The 18,895-nt window shown below is 56.0% G+C and overlaps 1 protein-coding gene across 1 annotated transcript in view; it reads right to left on the minus strand.

Annotated features, from left to right (window-relative positions):
• ints6 (integrator complex subunit 6) overlaps positions 1–18,895 on the minus strand; it is a 60,764-nt gene that overhangs the window by 11,003 nt on the left and 30,866 nt on the right. Inside the window, exons 6-10 of the mRNA XM_065019597.1 lie at positions 18,455–18,580; positions 8,432–8,574; positions 8,181–8,333; positions 7,518–7,650; positions 5,238–5,332 (exon numbers count right to left, since the gene is read on the minus strand). Of these exons, the coding sequence (XP_064875669.1) occupies positions 5,238–5,332; positions 7,518–7,650; positions 8,181–8,333; positions 8,432–8,574; positions 18,455–18,580 (650 nt within the window). The remainder of the gene's footprint in view (positions 1–5,237; positions 5,333–7,517; positions 7,651–8,180; positions 8,334–8,431; positions 8,575–18,454; positions 18,581–18,895) is intronic.

Below are 18,895 nucleotides of genomic sequence, written 5' to 3' on the forward strand. Positions count from 1 at the left end.
TTGCAAAAGGGTTTTCTAATGGTCAACTAGCCTTTTAAAATGCTAAACTTGGATTAGCTAACACAACGTGCTATTGGAACACAGGAGTGATGGTTGCTGATAATGGGCCTCTGTACGGCTATGTAGATGCTCCATGCTCCAAAAAAAATCAGCCATTTCCAGCTACATTAGTAATTTACAACGACTATACTGTATTTAAAAAAAAACAACATTTTATTTAACCTTTATTTAACCAGGTAGGCTAGTTGAGAACAAGTTCTCATTTGCAACTGCGACCTGGCCAAGATAAAGCATAGCAGTGTGAACAGACAACACAGAGTTACACATGGAGTAAACAATTAACAAGTCAATAACACAGTAGAAAAAAAAAATCTATACATTGTGTGCAAAAGGCATGAGGAGGTAGGCGAATAATTACAATTTAGCAGATTAACACTGGAGTGATAAATGATCAGATGGTCATGTACAGGTAGAGATATTGGTGTGCAAAAGAGCAGAAAAGTACATTAAATAAAAACAGTATGGGGATGAGGTAGGTAAATTGGGTGGGCTATTTGCCGATAGACTATGTACAGCTGCAGCGATCGGTTAGCTGCTCAGATAGCTGATGTTTGAAGTTGGTGAGGGAGAGAAGTCTCCAACTTCAGAGATTTTTGCAATTCGTTCCAGTTACAGGCAGCAGAGAACTGGAAGGAAAGGCGGCCAAATGAGGTTTTGGCTTTAGGGATGATCAGTGAGATACACTTGCTGGAGCGCGTGCTACAGGTGGGTGTTGCCATCGTGACCAGTGAACTGAGATAAGGCGGAGCTTTACCTAGCATAGACTTGTAGATGACCTGGAGCCAGTGGGTCTGGCGACGAATATGTAGCGAGGGCCAGCCGACTAGAGCATACAGGTCGCAGTGGTGGGTGGTATAAGGTGCTTTAGTAACAAAACGGATGGCACTGTGATAAACTGCATCCAGTTTGCTGAGTAGAGTATTGGAAGCTATCTTGTAGATGACATCGCCGAAGTCGAGGATCGGTAGGATAGTCAGTTTTACTAGGGTAAGTTTGGCGGCGTGAGTGAAGGAGGCTTTGTTGCGAAATAGAAAGCCGACTCTAGATTTGATTTTAGATTGAAGATGTTTGATAGGAGACTGGAAGGAGAGTTTACAGTCTAGCCAGACACCTAGGTACTTATAGATGTCCACATATTCTAGGTCGGAACCATCCAGGGTGGTCATGCTAGTCGGGCGTGCGGGTGCAGGTAGCGAACAGTTGAAAAGCATGCATTTGGTTTTACTAGCATTTAAGAGCAGTTGGAGGCCACGGAAGGAGTGTTGTATGGCATTGAAGCTCGTTTGGAGGTTAGATAGCACAGTGTCCAAGGAAGGGCCAGAAGTATACAGAATGGTGTCGTCTGCGTAGAGGTGGATCAGGGAATCGCCCGCAGCAAGAGCAACATCATTGATATATACAGAGAAAAGAGTCGGCCTGAGAATTGAACCCTGTGGTACCTCCATATAGACTGCCAGAGGACCGGACAACATGCCCTCCGATTTGACACACTGAACTCTGTCTGCAAAGTAATTGGTGAACCAGGCAAGGCAGTCATTAGAAAAGGCGAGGTTACTGAGTCTGCCGATAAGAATATGGTGATTGACAGACTCGAAAGCCTTGGCCAGGTCGATGAAGACGGCTGCACAGTACTGTCTTTTATCGATGGCGGTTATGACATCGTTTAGTACCTTGAGCGTGGCTGAGGTGCACCCGTGACCGGCTCGGAAACCGGATTGCACAGCGGAGAAGGTATGGTGGAATTCGAGATGGTCAGTGATCAGTTTTTTGACTTGGCTTTCGAAGACCTTGGAGAGGCAGGGCAGGATGGATATAGGTCAGTAACAGTTTGGGTCCAGGGTGTCTCCCCCTTTGAAGAGGGGGATGACCGCGGCAGCTTTCCAATCCTTGTGGATCTCAGATGATACGAAGGAGAGGTTGAACAGGGGTAATAGGGGTTGCGACAATGGCGGCAGACAGTTTCAGAAATAGAGGGTCCAGATTGTCAAGCCCAGCTGATTTGTATGGGTCTAGGTTTTGCAGCTCTTTCAGAACATCTGCTATCTGGATTTGGGTAAAAGGAGAAGCTGGGGAGGCTTGGGCGAGTAGCTGCGGAGCTGTTGGCCGAGGTTAGAGTAGCCAGGAGGAAGGCATGGCCAGCCGTTGAGAAATGCTTGTTGAAGTTTTCGATTACCACGGGATTTATCGGTGGTGACTGTGTTACCTAGCCTCAGTGCAGTGGGCTGCTGGGAGGAGGTGCTCTTGTTCTCCATGGACTTTACAGTCCCAGAACTTTTTGGAGTTAGAGCTACAGGATGCAAATTTCTGCTTGAAAAAGCTGGCCTTTGCTTTCCTGACTGACTGCGTGTATTGGTTCCTGACTTCCCTGAACAGTTGCATATCGCGGGGACTATACGATGCTATTGCAGTCCGCCACAGGATGTTTTTGTGCTGGTCAAGGGCAGTCAGGTCTGGAGTGAACCAAGGGCAGTCAGGTCTGGAGTGAACCAAGGGCAGTCAGGTCTGGAGTGAACCAAGGGCTGTATCTGTTCTTAGTTCTACATTTCTGGAACGGAGCATGCGTGTCTAAATTGGTGAGGAAGTTACTTTTAAAGAATGACCAGGCATCCTCAACTGACGGGATGAGGTCAATATCCTTCCAGGATACTAGGGCCAGGTCGATTAGAAAGGCCTGCTCGCAGAAGTGTTTTAGGGAGCGTTTGACAGTGATGAGGGGCGGACCCATAGCGGATACAGGCAATGAGGCAGTGATCGCTGAGATCCCGATTGAAGACAGCAGAGGTGTATTTGGAGGGCAAGTTGGTCAGGCTAATGTCTATTAGGGTGCCCATGTTTACGGATTTAGGGTTGTACCTGGTGGGTTCCTTGATGATTTGTGTGAGATTGGGGGCATCTAGCTTAGATTGTAGGACTGCCGGGGTGTTAAGCATATCCCAGTTTAGGTCACCTAACAGAACAAACTCTGAAGCTAGATGGGGGGGCGATCAAATCACAGATGGTGTCCAGGGCACAGCTGGGAGCTGAGGGGGGTCGGTAGCAGGCAGCAACAGAGAGACTTATTTCTGGAGAGATTAATTATTTTAAGAAGTTCGACCTGTTTGGGCATAGACCTGGAAAGTATGACAGAACTTTGCAGGCTATCTCTGCAGTAGACTGCAACTCCTCCCCCTTTGGCAGTTCTATCTTGACGGAAAGTGTTATAGTTGGGTATGACAATCTCAGAATTTTTGGTGGCCTTCCCAAGCCAGGATTCAGACACGGCAAGGACATCAGGGTTCGCAGAGTGTGCTAAAGCAGTGAGTAAAGCAAACTTAGGGAGGAGGCTTCTGATGTTAACATGCATGAAACCAGGCTTTTTCGATCACAGAAGACAACAAATGAGGGTGCCTGGGTACATGCAGGGCCTGGGTTTACCTCCACATCACCCGAGGAACAGAGGAGTAGTAGGATGAGGATGCGGCTAAAGGCTATCAAAACTAGAGCGTTGGGGACAAGGAATAAAAGGAGCAGATTTCTGGGCGTGGTAGAATATATTCAGGGCATAATGTGCAGACAGGGGTATGGTGGGGTGCGGGTACAGCGGAGGTAAGCCCAGGCACTGGGTGATGATAAGAGAGGTTGTATCTCTGGACATGCTGGTTCTAATGGGTGAGGTCACAGCATGTGTGGGAGGTGGGACAAAGGAGGTAACAGGGGTATGAAGAGTGGAACTAGGGGCTCCATTGTGAACTAAAACAATGATAACTAACCTGAACAACAGTATACAAGGCATATTGATATTTGAGAGAGACATACAGCAAGGCATAAAGTAATCGCAGGTCTTGATTGGGAGAGCTTGCTAAAACAACAGGTGAGACAACAGCAGCTAGTCAGCTAACACAACAACAGCAGGTAAAATGGTGATGACTAGGCAGAGGGTCGGATTAACTACACACAGAGACTGAGTTCGCTCTGGGGCCGACAGATAAAACATAAATAAACAGAATGGAGTACTGTGATTAATGGACAGTCCAGCAGGCATCAGCTATGTAGCCAAGTGATCATAGTGTCCAGGGGGCAGCAGTAGATGGAACAGGGAAGCCGCCACTACGCGGGCGACACGGCGTTTAAAGTTAGTAGCCTGGGGGTGGTAGGGGGGGGTCTGCTCAGATGGAGGCCTGTTGAAGGCACAGCGGATGGAGTATTCGTCGGCAGATCAGGCGTGGTGGTGCGGCGGGGCGCCGTGTCGACAGAGAATCCAAGCCAGATGGCGAAAGAGGTATTGAAGAATTTTGTTTAATAGCCGGGAGATGCGCCTGGCTCACGGCTAACTGGTGCTAGCTTCGTGGCAGTGGCGTTAGCCACTATATCCAATCGGTAGCAGCGGTGAACCGGTGTCAAGGTCCAGAGTTTACAGCAAGGATCCGGTGGAGTATCGGGCTCTAGCCGTGTATGAGTGGGGTTCGGGTGAACAGCTGAGTAGGCCGGGAGGTGGGCCTCAGGGATAGCTTCGGTACTGGGTGCCACGGTGGGTGCAAGCTAGCTGTGAAGATCAGAAGTAGTGGCCCCAGGGATTACGGCAGGAATCCGGCGTTGTTGTGGAGAGACAGTCCGATACTGGTAGATTGGCGAGTAATATCCAGGCTAAGAACAGGGCTGGTATCTGTGTAGAAGGTAAAAGCCGCTAGCAGTGGCTAACAATAACTAAATAGCTTGTAGCTAGTTAGCTGGTTAGCTTCTAGAGGTTCTTGAATGTGTTCTAAAGTGAGAAATAATAGCGATACCGTATCACATTGGGTGAGGCAGGTTACCAGAAGGTATAATCAAATTAAAAATCGAAAAAAGATTGAAACACGGAAAATACAAAAGTACACGAGAGGACGAACAAAACACGTCTTCACTGCTACGCCATCTTGGATCATTTCTGATCAATTTTATGTTCTTTTAATAGACAACATTTTTTTTGGCTTTTCTTTAAAAAACAAGTACATTTCTAAGTGACCCCAAACTTTTGAACGTTAGTGTATGAATGTAAATATTTACATTTTTCTCTGGATTTTCGAAATTCTCTCGTTACCTTTTTTGGGAACCTCTGAATTAGCCCCTACACCATCTATCATTTTCACTCCCTCAGCTCTGGGAGACTTGTGCCTATGGCGTAGGTTGAACGTGATGATGACATTCAGCCGTTGACTTACCCCAATGTAATAAAGAGGCATGGTCTTCAGGTAGTTCTCAAATGACTGACGCCATTTAATGGTGGGCTTGAACTTGTGCACCCGGATCAAGTCATCTGCAACACATACAGAGCAGGCTTTAGGAGAGGTAGAGTGTGACCACTATGGCCAGAGACATTAATTATCATATTACCAGATGTTTTCCATATAGAATGTATTACAGAGTATTTGCTTTGCTTTATCTTGGCCAGGTTGCAGTTGGCCTACCTGGTTAAATAAAAGGTGTTCTCACCTGGCCTACCTGGTTAAATAAAAGGTGTTCTCACCTGGCATACCTGGTTAAATAAAAGGTGTTCTCACCTGGCATACCTGGTTAAATAAAAGGTGTTCTCACCTGGCATACCTGGTTAAATAAAAGGTGTTCTCAACTGGTGTGTATGCTGTCTTCACAAAATGAATTTCCATGTAAAAATGGACAATAAAGTATATTGTATCATAAGCACTACTGCCCTCTGCTGGCTTGGTGAGGCAACGTTGTGCACTACATTAGGGCTCATGAGGACAGGGATGCCTTTTCTAGACACAAGGGCAGGGCCCAGTTTCCCTGAACCATGTAAAAGGCTAAGTTCATTGTGAGAACCTTCGAAGTAGCGTTGTTGAATCTCTGAACTGTTACCCCAAAACCATCGTTAATAAAGCTGCACTTGAAAACACTCGGGCGGCAGGGTAGCCTAGTGGTTAGAGCGTTGGACTAGTAACCGAAAGGTTGCAAGTTCAAATCCCCCGAGCTGACAAGGTACAAATCTATCGTTCTGCCCCTGAACAGGCAGTTAGCCCACTGTTCCTAGGCCGTCATTGAAAATAAGAATTTGTTCTTAACTGACTTGCCTAGTTAAATAAAGGTAAAATTTAAATGTTTTACTGCTTGCCTCCGACCACAACAGCGTTGTTAGATGTTTCTTTTTTTGCCCTTCCGCGTCACTTTATATGAATGAGATCTTCTCTAAAACTAAAGATGTTTATCGGTCTCTCTGTGACCATCGATAACTTCAGAACGAAGTTCAATAAAAATACAAAAGTTAAAGTTTTTTGGCAAATTGTTACAAACAAGTGAATGATTAAAATGGAGAAAAAAAAACAGAGGACTGCATTAAAAACAAACACAGTACTTCTACATAGAACTATATATTTAAAATCGCATTGAAATCAATGTCATGTTCATTTAAATTGAGTTTTAGGGGGTAGTATCATATGAAACGGTACTACAGTACTTCTACATAGAACTATATATTTAAAATCGCATTGAAATCAATGTCATGTTCATTTAAATGGAGTTTTATTTTGCCAATTGTTAGGCTACTGTCAGAAACGTTTGCCTCAATATATTTAACGTGTAAAAACATGCGTAATGATGTGCCAAATCTTGAGTCAATGCATTATTATAGAGCATTAGAACAAGCCATAGGTGACAATCTCTCTCTGGGAGCTGATCCATCGTCCGTATTGTGGACTGATGTTAAGGTCAGATTTGAGCGGAGGAAATGGATCCCAACGAGCAACGCTGCCTTCATTTCAATCCTATCAGCATCGACACACGCCTCAACGATGCACTTAGCGACCGCACTCTGTACGTTACGTTTTGGGAAAATGCACGTTACCATCTTCGGCTGTTGAAGGAACGATGCATCGTTAAAACCGTCGTAGGCCTAAGATCCATCGCTAATGGCGAAACTGGGCCCTGGGCTCTCCAACCCTGTTCTTGGAGATACACCCCCCCCCTGTAGGTTTTCACTCCAACCCAAAGTTGTAATTAACCTGATCCGTCTTTATCAACTAGATATTTATTAGAATCAGGCGCTGTAGATTAGGGTTGGAGTGAAAAACCTACAGGACAGCATCTCCCCGGGAAGAGCATTGGGAGAACTGCTCTCTAAAGAATTTGGATGGGTCATACCCAGTAGATCAGAGGCAGCAGAACCGCATAGTTAGAGCATTAGGACAGGGCCCAGGGCTTACCCAGTAGAGGCAGTACAACAGGGTAGTTAGATAATTAGGACAGGGCCCAGGGCTTACCCAGTAGAGGCAGTACAACAGGGTAGTTAGAGCATTAGGACGAGGCCCAGGGCTTACCCAGTAGAGGCAGTACAACAGGGTAGTTAGAGCATTAGGACAGGACCCAGGGCTTACCCAGTAGAGGCAGTACAACAGGGTAGTTAGAGCATTAGGACAGGACCCAGGGCTTACCCAGTAGAGGCAGTACAACAGGGTAGTTAGAGCATTAGGACAGGGCCCAGGGCTTACCCAGTAGAGGCAGTACAACAGGGTAGTTGTAGGGCATGACGAAGAGGTTGACACAGTTGAGAGCCGTGCTGGCCTTCAGGTAGCCAAAGGGCTGGCCCAGGTCACTGTACTTGGCACTGTTACTTACAAACACCTAGAGGACGAGGGAGGGAGAGGGGAACTGAGTGAGAGCACAAACAAACAAGCCCACCTTGTGTTGCATTGGTGTTGTGTGTAGTACTGTGTTATGTTGTGTAGTACTGGGTGTAGTGTAGTGTAGTGCAGTACTGGGTGTGTAGTGTAGTACTGTGTGTAGACCTGGGTGTAGTACCGGGTGTGTAGTGTAGTACTGCGTGTAGTACTGGGTGTGTAGTGTAGTACTGCGTGTAGACCTGGGTGTAGTACCGGGTGTGTAGTGTAGTACTGGGTGTAGTACTGGGTGTGTAGTGTAGTACTGTGTGTAGTCCTGGGTGTAGTCCTGGGTGTGTAGTGTAGTACTGTGTGTAGTCCTGGGTGTGTAGTGTAGTCCTGTGTGTAGTGTAGTACTGGGTGTAGTCCTGTGTGTAGTACTGGGTGTGTAGTGTAGTACTGTGTGTAGTACTGTGTGTAGTACTGTGTGTAGTACCAGGTGTGTAGTGTAGTCCTGTGTGTAGTACCAGGTGTGTAGTGTATCATGTTGCGTACCTGCCAGCAGGTATGAGGGGACTTCCTCTCCAGGATGTACTGTGTGAGAGGTGAAGCCTCCAGCTCGTACTTGTCAAAGGGAACCTTGTCAATCACCATGGGCTCTGAGTCCAGACAGGAGAAACGCACGTGGGGGTGGGCCGAGCGAGGGGGCTGGGAGAGAGAGAGAGGGAGGACAGGAACATCAGAGATAAAACACACCAGCATGCACAGACACGAGCCACGCGTGTCAGACAGAGACACTCTCTTACCAGGGTGGGGGAGTTCGTGTCGGGCCAGAAGCCTTCAGGAATGGGCCAGTGTCCGATGGGCACACCAGTCTTGGGGTTGGGTCGTACGTAGATCAGCTTGTGGCAGCAGTGCCACGACTGGGGGCCGGGCTTCAGGGTCTCATCTGGAACAACAAAATAAAGTGTGAAATAGAGGGAGGGGCTAGAGGAAGGGGGGGTGGGGGGCACATCCGGCCCACCGGGCACTTCAGCCATGTGTAGGGAGGCAGTAGAGGCCAGGGGACCGTGTGTAGGGAGGCAGTAGAGGCCAGGGGACCGTGTGTAGGGAGGCAGTAGAGGCCAGGGGACCGTGTGTAGGGAGGCAGTAGAGGCCAGGGGACCGTGTGTAGGGAGGCAGTAGAGGCCAGGGGACCGTGTGTAGGGAGGCAGTAGAGGCCAGGGGACCGTGTGTAGGGAGGCAGTAGAGGATAGGGGACCGTGTGTAGGGAGGCAGTAGAGGCCAGGGGACCGTGTGTAGGGAGGCTGTAGAGGCCAGGGGACCGTGTGTAGGGAGGCAGTAGAGGCCAGGGGACCGTGTGTAGGGAGGCAGTAGAGGCCAGGGGACCGTGTGTAGGGAGGCAGTAGAGGCCAGGGGACCGTGTGTAGGGAGGCAGTAGAGGCCAGGGGACCGTGTGTAGGGAGGCAGTAGAGGCCAGGGGACCGTGTGTAGGGAGGCAGTAGAGGCCAGGGGACCGTGTGTAGGGAGGCGGTAGAGGCCAGGGGACCGTGTGTAGGGAGGCTGTAGAGGCCAGGGGACCGTGTGTAGGGAGGCAGTAGAGGCCAGGGGACCGTGTGTAGGGAGGCAGTAGAGGCCAGGGGACCGTGTGTAGGAGGCAGAGGCCAGGGGACCGTGTGTAGGGAGGCAGTAGAGGCCAGGGGACCGTGTGTAGGGAGGGAGGCAGTAGAGGCCAGGGGACCGTGGCCAGGGAGGCGAGTGGGGAGGGAGGAGGCAGTAGAGGCCAGGGGACCGTGTGTAGGGAGGCAGTAGAGGCCAGGGGACCGTGTGTAGGGAGGCAGTAGAGGCCAGGGGACCGTGTGTAGGGAGGCAGTAGAGGCCAGGGGACCGTGTGTAGGGAGGCAGTAGAGGCCAGGGGACCGTGTGTAGGGAGGCAGTAGAGGCCAGGGACCGTGTGTAGGGAGGCAGTAGAGGCCAGGGGACCGTGTGTAGGGAGGCAGTAGAGGCCAGGGGACCGTGTGTAGGGAGGCAGTAGAGGCCAGGGGACCGTGTGTAGGGAGGCAGTAGAGGCCAGGGACCGTGTGTAGGGAGGCAGTAGAGGCCAGGGGACCGTGTGTAGGGAGGCAGTAGAGGCCAGGGGACCGTGTGTAGGGAGGCAGTAGAGGCCAGGGGACCGTGTGTAGGGAGGCAGTAGAGGCCAGGGGACCGTGTGTAGGGAGGCAGTAGAGGCCAGGGGACCGTGTGTAGGGAGGCAGTAGAGGCCAGGGGACCGTGTGTAGGGAGGCAGTAGAGGCCAGGGGACCGTGTGTAGGGAGGCAGTAGAGGCCAGGGGACCGTGTGTAGGGAGGCAGTAGAGGACAGGGGACCGTGTGTAGGGAGGCAGTAGAGGCCAGGGGACCGTGTGTAGGGAGGCAGTAGAGGCCAGGGGACCGTGTATAGGGAGGCTGTAGAGGCCAGGCCAGGGGAGGCCGTGTGTAGGAGGCAGTAGAGGCCAGGGGACCGTGTGTAGGGAGGCAGTAGAGGCCAGGGGACCGTGTGTAGGGAGGCTGTAGAGGCCAGGGGACCGTGTGTAGGGAGGCAGTAGAGGCCAGGGGACCGTGTGTAGGGAGGCAGTAGAGGCCAGGGGACCGTGTGTAGGGAGGCAGTAGAGCCAGGGGACCGTGTGTAGGAGGCTGTAGAGGCCAGGGGACCGTGTGTAGGGAGGCAGTAGAGGCCAGGGGACCGTGTGTAGGGAGGCAGTAGAGGCCAGGGGACCGTGTGTAGGGAGGCTGTAGAGGCCAGGGGACCGTGTAGGGGAGGCAGTAGAGGCCAGGGGACCGTGTGTAGGGTAGAGGCCAGGGGACCGTGTGTAGGGAGGCCAGGGGACCGTGTGTAGGGAGGCAGTAGAGGCCAGGGGACCGTGTGTAGGGAGGCAGTAGAGGCCAGGGGACCGTGTGTAGGGAGGCAGTAGAGGCCAGGGGACCGTGTGTAGGGAGGCAGTAGAGGCCAGGGGACCGTGTGTAGGGAGGCAGTAGAGGCCAGGGGACCATGTGTAGGGAGGCAGTAGAGGCCAGGGGACCGTGTGTAGGGAGGCAGTAGAGGCCAGGGGACCGTGTGTAGGGAGGCAGTAGAGGCCAGGGGACCGTGTGTAGGGAGGCAGTAGAGGCCAGGGGACCGTGTGTAGGGAGGCAGTAGAGGCCAGGGGACCGTGTGTAGGGAGGCAGTAGAGGCCAGGGGACCGTGTATAGGGAGGCTGTAGAGGCCAGGGGACCGTGTAGGGAGGCGGTAGAGGATAGGGGACCGTGTGTAGGGAGGCGGTAGAGGCTAGGGGACCGTGTGTAGGGAGGCGGTAGAGGCCAGGGGACCGTGTGTAGGGAGGCTGTAGAGGCCAGGGGACCGTGTGTAGGGAGGCAGTAGAGGCCAGGGGACCGTGTGTAGGGGAGGCAGTAGAGGCCAGGGGACCGTGTGTAGGGAGGCAGTAGAGGATAGGGGACCGTGTGTAGGGAGGCAGTAGAGGCCAGGGGACCGTGTGTAGGGAGGCAGTAGAGGCCAGGGACCGTGTGTAGGAGGCAGTAGAGGCCAGGGGACCGTGTGTAGGGAGGCAGTAGAGGCCAGGGGACCGTGTGTAGGGAGGCAGAGAGGCCAGGGGACCGTGTGTAGGGAGGCAGTAGAGGCCAGGGGACCGTGTGTGGGAGGCAGTAGAGGCCAGGGGACCGTGTGTAGGGAGGCAGTAGAGGCCAGGGACCGTGTGTAGGGAGGCAGTAGAGGCCAGGGGACCGTGTGTAGGGAGGCAGTAGAGGCCAGGGGACCGTGGCCAGGGACCGTGTAGGGAGGCAGTAGAGGCCAGGGGACCGTGTGTAGGAGGCAGTAGAGGCCAGGGACCGTGTGTAGGGAGGCAGTAGAGGCCAGGGGACCGTGTGTAGGAGGCAGTAGAGGCCAGGGGACCGTGTGTAGGGAGGCAGTAGAGGCCAGGGGACCGTGTGTAGGGAGGCAGTAGAGGCCAGGGACCGTGTGTAGGGAGGCAGTAGGAGGCAGAGGGGACCGTGTGTAGGGAGGCAGTAGAGGCCAGGGACCGTGTGTAGGGAGGCAGTAGAGGCCAGGGGACCGTGTGTAGGGAGGCAGTAGAGGCCAGGGACCGTGTGTAGGGAGGCAGTAGAGGCCAGGGGACCGTGTGTAGGGAGGCAGTAGAGGCCAGGGGACCGTATGTAGGGAGGCAGTAGAGGCCAGGGGACTATGTGTAGGGAGGCAGTAGAGGCCAGGGGACCGTGTGTAGGAGGCAGTAGAGGATAGGGGACCGTGTGTAGGAGGCAGTAGAGGCCAGAGGACCAGGGACCGTGTGTAGGAGGCAGTAGAGGCCAGGGGACCGTGTGTAGGAGGCAGTAGAGGCCAGGGGACCGTGTGTAGGGAGGCAGTAGAGGCCAGGGGACCGTGTGTAGGGGAGGCAGTAGAGGCCAGGGGACCGTGTGTAGGAGGCAGTAGAGGCCAGGGACCGTGTGTAGGGAGGCAGTAGAGGCCAGGGGACCGTGTGTAGGGAGGCAGTAGAGGCCAGGGACCGTGTGTAGGGAGGCAGTAGAGGCTAGGGGACCGTGTGTAGGGAGGCAGTAGAGGCCAGGGGACCGTGTGTAGGGAGGCAGTAGAGGCCAGGGACCGTGTGTAGGGAGGCAGTAGGCCAGGGGACCGTGTGTAGGGAGGCTGTAGAGGCCAGGGGACCGTGTGTAGGGAGGCTGTAGAGGCCAGGGGACCATGTGTAGGGAGGCAGTAGAGACCAGGGACCGTGTGTAGGGAGGCAGTAGAGGCCAGGGGACCGTGTGTAGGGAGGCAGTAGAGGCCAGGGGACCGTGTGTAGGGAGGCAGTAGAGGCCAGGGGACCGTGTGTAGGGAGGCAGTAGAGGCCAGGGGACCGTGTGTAGGGAGGCAGTAGAGGCCAGGGGACCATGTGTAGGAGGCAGTAGAGGCCAGGGGACCGTGTGTAGGGAGGCAGTAGAGGCCAGGGACCGTGTGTAGGGAGGCAGTAGAGGATAGGGGACCGTGTGTAGGGAGGCAGTAGAGGCCAGGGGACCGTGTGTAGGGAGGCAGAGGCCAGGGGACCGTGTGTAGGGAGGCAGTAGAGGCCAGGGACCGTGTGTAGGGAGGCAGTAGAGGCCAGGGGACCGTGTGTAGGGAGGCGGTAGAGGCCAGGGGACCGTGTGTAGGGAGGCAGTAGAGGCCAGGGGACCGTGTGTAGGGAGGCAGTAGAGGCCAGGGGACCGTGTGTAGGGAGGCAGTAGAGGCCAGGGGACCGTGTGTAGGGAGGCAGTAGAGGCCAGGGGACAGTGTGTAGGGAGGCAGTAGAGGCCAGGGGACCGTGTGTAGGGAGGCAGTAGAGGCCAGGGACCATGTGTAGGGAGGCAGTAGAGACCAGGGGACCGTGTGTAGGGGAGGCAGTAGAGGCCAGGGGACCATGTGTAGGGAGGCAGTAGAGGCCAGGGGACTATGTGTAGGGAGGCAGTAGAGGCCAGGGGACCGTGTGTAGGGAGGCAGTAGAGGCCAGGGGACCGTGTGTAGGGAGGCAGTAGAGGCCAGGGGACCGTGTGTAGGGAGGCAGTAGAGGCCAGGGGACTATGTGTAGGGAGGCAGTAGAGGCCAGGGGACCGTGTGTAGGGAGGCAGTAGAGGCCAGGGGACCGTGTGTAGGGAGGCAGTAGAGGCCAGGGGACCGTGTGTAGGGAGGCAGTAGAGGATAGGGGACCGTGTGTAGGGAGGCAGTAGAGGCCAGGGGACCGTGTGTAGGGAGGCAGTAGAGGCCAGGGACCGTGTAGGGGAGGCAGTAGAGGCCAGGGACCGTGTGTAGGGAGGCAGTAGAGGCCAGGGGACCGTGTGTAGGGAGGCAGTAGAGGCCAGGGGACCGTGTGTAGGGAGGCAGTAGAGGCCAGGGGACCGTGTGTAGGGAGGCAGTAGAGGCCAGGGGACCGTGTGTAGGGAGGCAGTAGAGGATAGGGGACAGTGTGTAGGGAGGCAGTAGAGGCCAGAGGACTATGTGTAGGGAGGCAGTAGAGGCCAGGGACCTGTGTAGGGAGGCAGTAGAGGCCAGGGGACCATGTGTAGGAGGCAGTAGAGGCCAGGGGACTATGTGTAGGGAGGCAGTAGAGGCCAGGGACCGTGTGTAGGGAGGCAGTAGAGGCCAGGGACCGTGTGTAGGGGAGGCAGTAGAGGCCAGGGGACCGTGTGTAGGGAGGCAGTAGAGGCCAGGGGACCGTGTGTAGGGAGGCAGTAGAGGCTAGGGGACCATGTGTAGGGAGGCAGAAGAGGCCAGGGACCGTGTGTAGGGAGGCAGTAGAGGCCAGGGGACCGTGTGTAGGAGGCAGTAGAGGACAGGGGACAGTATGTAGGGAGACAGTAGAGGCCAGGGGACCGTATAGAGGCTAGGGGACCGTGTGTAGGGAGGCAGTAGAGGCCAGGGGACCGTGTGTAGGGAGGCTGTAGAGGCCAGGGGACCGTGTGTAGGGAGGCAGTAGAGACCAGGGGACCGTGTGTAGGGAGGCAGTAGAGGCCAGGGGACCGTGTGTAGGAGGCTGTAGAGGCCAGGGGACCGTGTGTAGGAGGCAGAGGGCCAGGGGACCGTGTGTAGGGAGGCAGTAGAGGATAGGGGACCGTGTGTAGGGAGGCAGTAGAGGCCAGGGACCGTGTAGGGAGGCAGTAGAGGCCAGGGACCGTGTGAGGGAGGCAGTAGAGGCCAGGGACCGTGTGTAGGAGGCAGTAGAGGCCAGGGACCGTGTGTAGGGAGGCAGTAGAGGCCAGGGGACCGTGTGTAGGGGAGGCAGTAGAGGACAGGGGACCGTGTGTAGGGAGGCAGTAGAGGACAGGGGACCGTGTGTAGGGAGGCAGTAGAGGCCAGGGGACCGTGTGTAGGGAGGCAGTAGAGGCCAGGGACCGTGTGTAGGGAGGCAGTAGAGGCCAGGGGACCGTGTGTAGGGAGGCAGTAGAGGCCAGGGGACCGTGTGTAGGGAGGCAGTAGAGGCCAGGGGACCGTGTGTAGGGAGGCAGTAGAGGCCAGGGGACCGTGTGTAGGGAGGCAGTAGAGGCCAGGGGACCGTGTGTAGGGAGGCAGTAGAGGCCAGGGGACCGTGTGTAGGGAGGCAGTAGAGAGGGGACCGTGTGTAGGGAGGCAGTAGAGGCCAGGGGACCATGTGTAGGGAGGCAGTAGAGGCCAGGGGACCATGTGTAGGGAGGCAGTAGAGGCCAGGGGACTATGTGTAGGGAGGCAGTAGAGGCCAGGGGACAGTGTGTAGGGAGGCAGTAGAGGCCAGGGACCGTGTGTAGGGAGGCAGTAGAGGCCAGGGACCGTGTGTAGGGAGGCAGTAGAGCCAGGGGACCGTGTGTAGGGAGGCAGTAGAGGCCAGGGGACCGTGTGTAGGGAGGCAGTAGAGGCTAGGGGACAGTGTGTAGGGAGGCAGTAGAGGCCAGGGGACCTTGTGTAGGGAGGCAGTAGAGGATAGGGGACAGTGTGTAGGGAGGCAGTAGAGGCCAGGGGACTATGTGTAGGGAGGCAGTAGAGCCAGGGGACCGTGTGTAGGGAGGCAGTAGAGGCCAGGGGACTATGTGTAGGAGGCAGTAGAGGCCAGGGACCGTGTGTAGGGAGGCAGTAGAGGCCAGGGACCTTGTGTAGGGAGGCTGTAGAGGCCAGGGGACTATGTGTAGGGAGGCAGTAGAGGCCAGGGGACCGTGTGTAGGGAGGCAGTAGAGGCCAGGGGACCGTGTGTAGGGAGGCAGTAGAGGCCAGGGGACCGTGTGTAGGGAGGCAGTAGAGGCCAGGGGACCGTGTGTAGGGAGGCAGTAGAGGCCAGGGGACCATGTAGGGAGGCAGTAGAGGCCAGGGGACCGTGTGTAGGGAGGCAGTAGAGGCCAGGGGACCGTGTGTAGGGAGGCAGTAGAGGCCAGGGGACCGTGTGTAGGGAGGCAGTAGAGGCCAGGGGACCGTGTGTAGGAGGCAGGAGGGGACAGTGTGTAGGGAGGCAGTAGAGGATAGGGGACAGTGTGTAGGGAGGCAGTAGAGGCCAGAGGACTATGTGTAGGGAGGCAGTAGAGGCCAGGGACCTTGTGTAGGGAGGCAGTAGAGGCCAGGGACCATGTGTAGGAGGCAGTAGAGGCCAGGGGACCGTGTGTAGGGAGGCAGTAGAGGCCAGGGACCGTGTGTAGGAGGCAGTAGAGGCCAGGGGACCGTGTATAGGGAGGCAGTAGAGGCCAGGGGACCGTGTATAGGGAGGCAGTAGAGGCCAGGGGACCATGTGTAGGGAGACAGTAGAGGCTAGGGGACCATGTGTAGGGAGGCAGTAGAGGCCAGGGGACCGTGTGTAAGGAGGCAGTAGAGGCCAGGGGACCGTGTGTAAGGAGGCAGTAGAGGATAGGGGACAGTATGTAGGGAGACAGTAGAGGCCAGGGGACCGTATAGAGGCTAGGGGACCGTGTGTAGGGAGGCAGTAGAGGCCAGGGGACCGTGTGTAGGGAGGCTGTAGAGGCCAGGGGACCGTGTGTAGGGAGGCAGTAGAGACCAGTGGACCGTGTGTAGGGAGGCAGTAGAGGCCAGGGACCGTGTGTAGGGAGGCAGTAGAGGCCAGGGACCGTGTGTAGGAGGCAGTAGAGGCCAGGGGACCGTGTGTAGGAGGCAGTAGAGGCCAGGGGACCGTGTGTAGGGAGGCAGTAGAGGCCAGGGGACCGTGTGTAGGGAGGCAGTAGAGGCCAGGGGACCGTGTGTAGGGAGGCAGTAGAGGCCAGGGGACCGTGTGTAGGGAGGCAGTAGAGGCCAGGGGACCGTGTGTAGGGAGGCAGTAGAGGCCAGGGACCGTGTGTAGGAGGCAGTAGAGGCCAGGGACCGTGTAGGGGAGGCAGTAGAGGCCAGGGACCGTGTGTAGGGGAGGCAGTAGAGGCCAGGGGACCGTGTGTAGGGAGGCAGTAGAGGCCAGGGACCGTGTGTAGGGAGGCAGTAGAGGCCAGGGGACCGTGTGTAGGGGAGGCAGTAGAGGCCAGGGGACCGTGTGTAGGGAGGCAGTAGAGGCCAGGGGACCGTGTGTAGGGAGGCAGTAGAGGCCAGGGGACCGTGTGTAGGGAGGCAGTAGAGGCCAGGGGACCGTGTGTAGGGGAGGCAGTAGAGGCCAGGGGACCGTGTGTAGGGAGGCAGTAGAGGCCAGGGGACCGTGTGTAGGGAGGCAGTAGAGGCCAGGGGACCGTGTGTAGGGAGGCAGTAGAGGCCAGGGGACCGTGTGTAGGGAGGCAGTAGAGGCCAGGGGACCGTGTGTAGGGAGGCAGTAGAGGCCAGGGGACCGTGTGTAGGGAGGCAGTAGAGGCCAGGGGACCGTGTGTAGGGAGGCAGTAGAGGCCAGGGGACCGTGTGTAGGAGGCAGTAGAGGCCAGGGGACCGTGTGTAGGGAGGCAGTAGAGGCCAGGGGACCGTGTGTAGGGAGGCAGTAGAGGCCAGGGGACCGTGTGTAGGGAGGCAGTAGAGGCCAGGGGACCGTGTGTAGGGAGGCAGTAGAGGCCAGGGGACCGTGTGTAGGGAGGCAGTAGAGGCCAGGGGACCATGTGTAGGGAGGCAGTAGAGGCCAGGGGACCATGTGTAGGGAGGCAGTAGAGGCCAGGGGACCGTGTGTAGGGAGGCAGTAGAGGCCAGGGACCATGTGTAGGGAGGCAGTAGAGGCCAGGGGACCGTGTGTAGGGAGGCAGTAGAGGCCAGGGGACCGTGTGTAGGGAGGCAGTAGAGGCCAGGGGACCGTGTGTAGGGAGGCAGTAGAGGCCAGGGACCGTGTGTAGGGAGGCAGTAGAGGACAGGGGACCGTGTGTAGGGAGGCAGTAGAGGCCAGGGGACCGTGTGTAGGGAGGCAGTAGAGGCCAGGGGACCGTGTGTAGGGAGGCAGTAGAGGCCAGGGGACCATGTGTAGGGAGGCAGTAGAGGCCAGGGGACCATGTGTAGGGAGGCAGTAGAGGCCAGGGGACTATGTGTAGGGAGGCAGTAGAGGCCAGGGGACAGTGTGTAGGGAGGCAGTAGAGGCCAGGGGACTATGTGTAGGGAGGCAGTAGAGGCCAGGGGACCGTGTGTAGGGAGGCAGTAGAGGATAGGGGACAGTGTGTAGGGAGGCAGTAGAGGCCAGGGGACTATGTGTAGGGAGGCAGTAGAGGCCAGGGGACCGTGTGTAGGGAGGCAGTAGAGGCCAGGGGACCGTGTGTAGGGAGGCAGTAGAGGCCAGGGGACCGTGTGTAGGGAGGCAGTAGAGGCCAGGGGACCGTGTGTAGGGAGGCAGTAGAGGCCAGGGGACTATGTGTAGGGAGGCAGTAGAGGCCAGGGGACCGTGTATAGGGAGGATGTAGAGGCCAGGGGACCGTGTGTAGGGAGGCAGTAGAGGCCAGGGGACTATGTGTAGGGAGGCAGTAGAGGCCAGGGGGCCGTGTGTAAGGAGGCAGTAGAGGCCAGGGGACTATGTGTAGGGAGGCAGTAGAGGCCAGGGGACCGTGTATAGGGAGGCAGTAGATGCCAGGGGACCGTGTGTAGGGAGGCAGTAGAGGCCAGGGGACCGTGTGTAGGGAGGCTGTAGAGGCCAGGGGACCGTGTGTAGGGAGGCAGTAGAGGCCAGGGGACCCTGTGTAGGGAGGAAGTAGAGGCCAGGCGACCGTGTGTAGGGAGGCAGTAGAGGCCAGGGGACCGTGTGTAGGGAGGCAGTAGAGGATAGGGGACCGTGTGTAGGGAGGCAGTAGAGGCTAAGGGACTATGTGTAGGGAGGCAGTAGAGGCCAGGGGGCCGTGTGTAGGGAGGCAGTAGAGGCCAGGGGGCCGTGTGTAGGGAGGCAGTAGAGACCAGGGGAACATTAAAGGACAGTCTCTCACCCTCTCCAGGAGGGGGGTCCGGGCCCGTCTTCTCAAAGTTGATGACCACTCCACTCTGGATCTTCTGCAGTAGAGACTCCAGACACTGATTCAACATGCGCTGGGAGAACACACTGTAGGAGCGACCTAGGAGACACACACTCTGGCATTACACCACACTCATCCACTGTTCACCAAGACACACAAACCCCTCAATAGCCAGAGCCATTTTGTGTAGTCTCTAATCAGCAGTAATGCTGCATAGTATGTAGAGTCCCAGTGGTAGCAGTATGTAGAGTCCCAGTAGTAGCAGTATGTAGAGTCCCAGTGGTAGCAGTATGTAGAGTCCCAGTAGTAGCAGTATGTAGAGTCCCAGTAGTAGCGGTATGTAGAGTCCCAGTGGTAGTGGTATGTAGAGTCCCAGTAGTAGCGGTATGTAGAGTCCCAGTAGTAGCCAGGGCC

The sequence above is a fragment of the Oncorhynchus nerka genome, linkage group LG1, assembly GCF_034236695.1.
Source record: "Oncorhynchus nerka isolate Pitt River linkage group LG1, Oner_Uvic_2.0, whole genome shotgun sequence".
Lineage (NCBI taxonomy): Eukaryota > Metazoa > Chordata > Actinopteri > Salmoniformes > Salmonidae > Oncorhynchus > Oncorhynchus nerka.